This window comes from Mandrillus leucophaeus, unplaced genomic scaffold (assembly GCF_000951045.1).
Source record: "Mandrillus leucophaeus isolate KB7577 unplaced genomic scaffold, Mleu.le_1.0 Scaffold530, whole genome shotgun sequence".
Taxonomy (NCBI): Eukaryota; Metazoa; Chordata; class Mammalia; order Primates; family Cercopithecidae; genus Mandrillus; species Mandrillus leucophaeus.
In genome coordinates, this window is record NW_012105698.1 from 977,385 (window position 1) to 978,842 (window position 1,458).

The 1,458-nt window shown below is 52.0% G+C and overlaps 1 protein-coding gene across 1 annotated transcript in view; it reads right to left on the minus strand.

The window, feature by feature from the left end:
* Nucleotides 1–454, minus strand: part of ERN1 (endoplasmic reticulum to nucleus signaling 1) — a 95,341-nt gene extending 94,887 nt beyond the window's left edge. Inside the window, exon 1 of the mRNA XM_011997128.1 lies at nucleotides 300–454. Within this exon, the coding sequence (XP_011852518.1) occupies nucleotides 300–454 (155 nt within the window). The remainder of the gene's footprint in view (nucleotides 1–299) is intronic.
* Nucleotides 455–1,458: the final 1,004 nt, after the last annotated feature.

Consider the following 1,458-nt stretch of genomic DNA (forward strand, 5'->3'; position numbering starts at 1 on the left):
TGGCTTTGCTCCTGAGGCGGCGGCGGCGGCTACGAAGGACCAGGCCTCGGCATCCAGCGTCTGGGGGCGCTGGGTGATCGAGGCGCGAAGCTTGTCTGTGGCTGGGAAAGACCGGCATTACCCCACCAGGTGGTCCCATTAACCCTGCCAAGGGACCTGCCGCGTCAGACTTCATCGGGGAAAAGGGCGGGACACGGGCGGTCCCGGGTGCCTAGAAGCCCCCTTTTCGTCTTTCCGCCGTGGTGGACTCCGGCGAGGTTTACTGAGGCGACCTCTGGAGCGAAGATTTCAGCAGCTACCGGAGGCTTCCAGCAAACACGGCGGAGCTGCCCCGCGGGGCAGTCGCAGTGTTCACAGCCCTAGGGTTCTCCAGCTGTGCCTCGTCTCCTCCAGGGCCTCTTTCTTCCTTTTCCTTGCCCTCAGGAATTCCCCTCAAGTCACATCCAACAGCCATCAGTTCCGTTTGGAATGAACCACGGCCAAGTCACTTACCAAAAATTATAAGGAGGAAACCAATTCGGCCACTTGTGTCACGTGCGTTGATGTGACACGTGTGGATGTGAAGTTTGAGATGGCCTGCGTCACAACTCGTTGGAGGGAGTGGGTGGGTTGAGGCCTCCTGCAAGGTCTGTGTGAGGGTGTGGACTACTAATTAGAGTTAAAGAGCTCGGCAGCTTTTTGTTCACTGGCACTGGCCTCCACTGAGAGGGACATGGGGAGGGAGGACACGTCTTTTGCAAGGAAAGAGAGTAAACTGAGATTTGGAGCCCAAGGAAAGTTATCTAACTTATCCTAGGGGAAAAAGAAAACAGGGCTATGACATTCTCTAATTTTTCCTGACTTGCTCATATGAGAGCCTAAGATTTTTCGAATTTGAAGGAAAAGAATAAGCAATTCTAGACAAAACAACACAGTAGTAGTGGGGGACTGGCCAAATGTCCAGTCTGTGTGCATTGTGGTCAGTCTTATCCAACGAAAACAGACCAAAATGATAATAAGTCCAAATCCTGCAAATAGAGCTCCCCATTCCTAACCCCCTAGGCCTGGATTACAATGAAGGGACTAATCCCCACCGCATGCTGGAGACTCCAACGCATCTCTGTAAAAGTGGGAAGAATCTTGGCAACTGTGAAAACAGTAGAAACATTTTGAAAAGTGTTACCTGCATGTCTAAGTTCAAACAGAGGTTTGGGATTGGCAGAGAGATGTACTGAGAGACCCAGCACTCCTGAGCAGTGTAGCTGGGTGTCCAGAGAGGCCTACAGCCCTGAAACTGGGAGGAGCTCTTTATTTCTTGACCTTTTATCTTTTCTTTTTAGAGATGAGGTCTCAGTATGTTGCCCAGGCTGCTCTCGAACTCCTCCCCAGGAGATCCTCCCCAGTAGCTGGGACTACAGGTGTGCCCCATGACACCTGGCTTGGGAGGACCTCTTTAATGATTACCTGTCCAGTTTACCA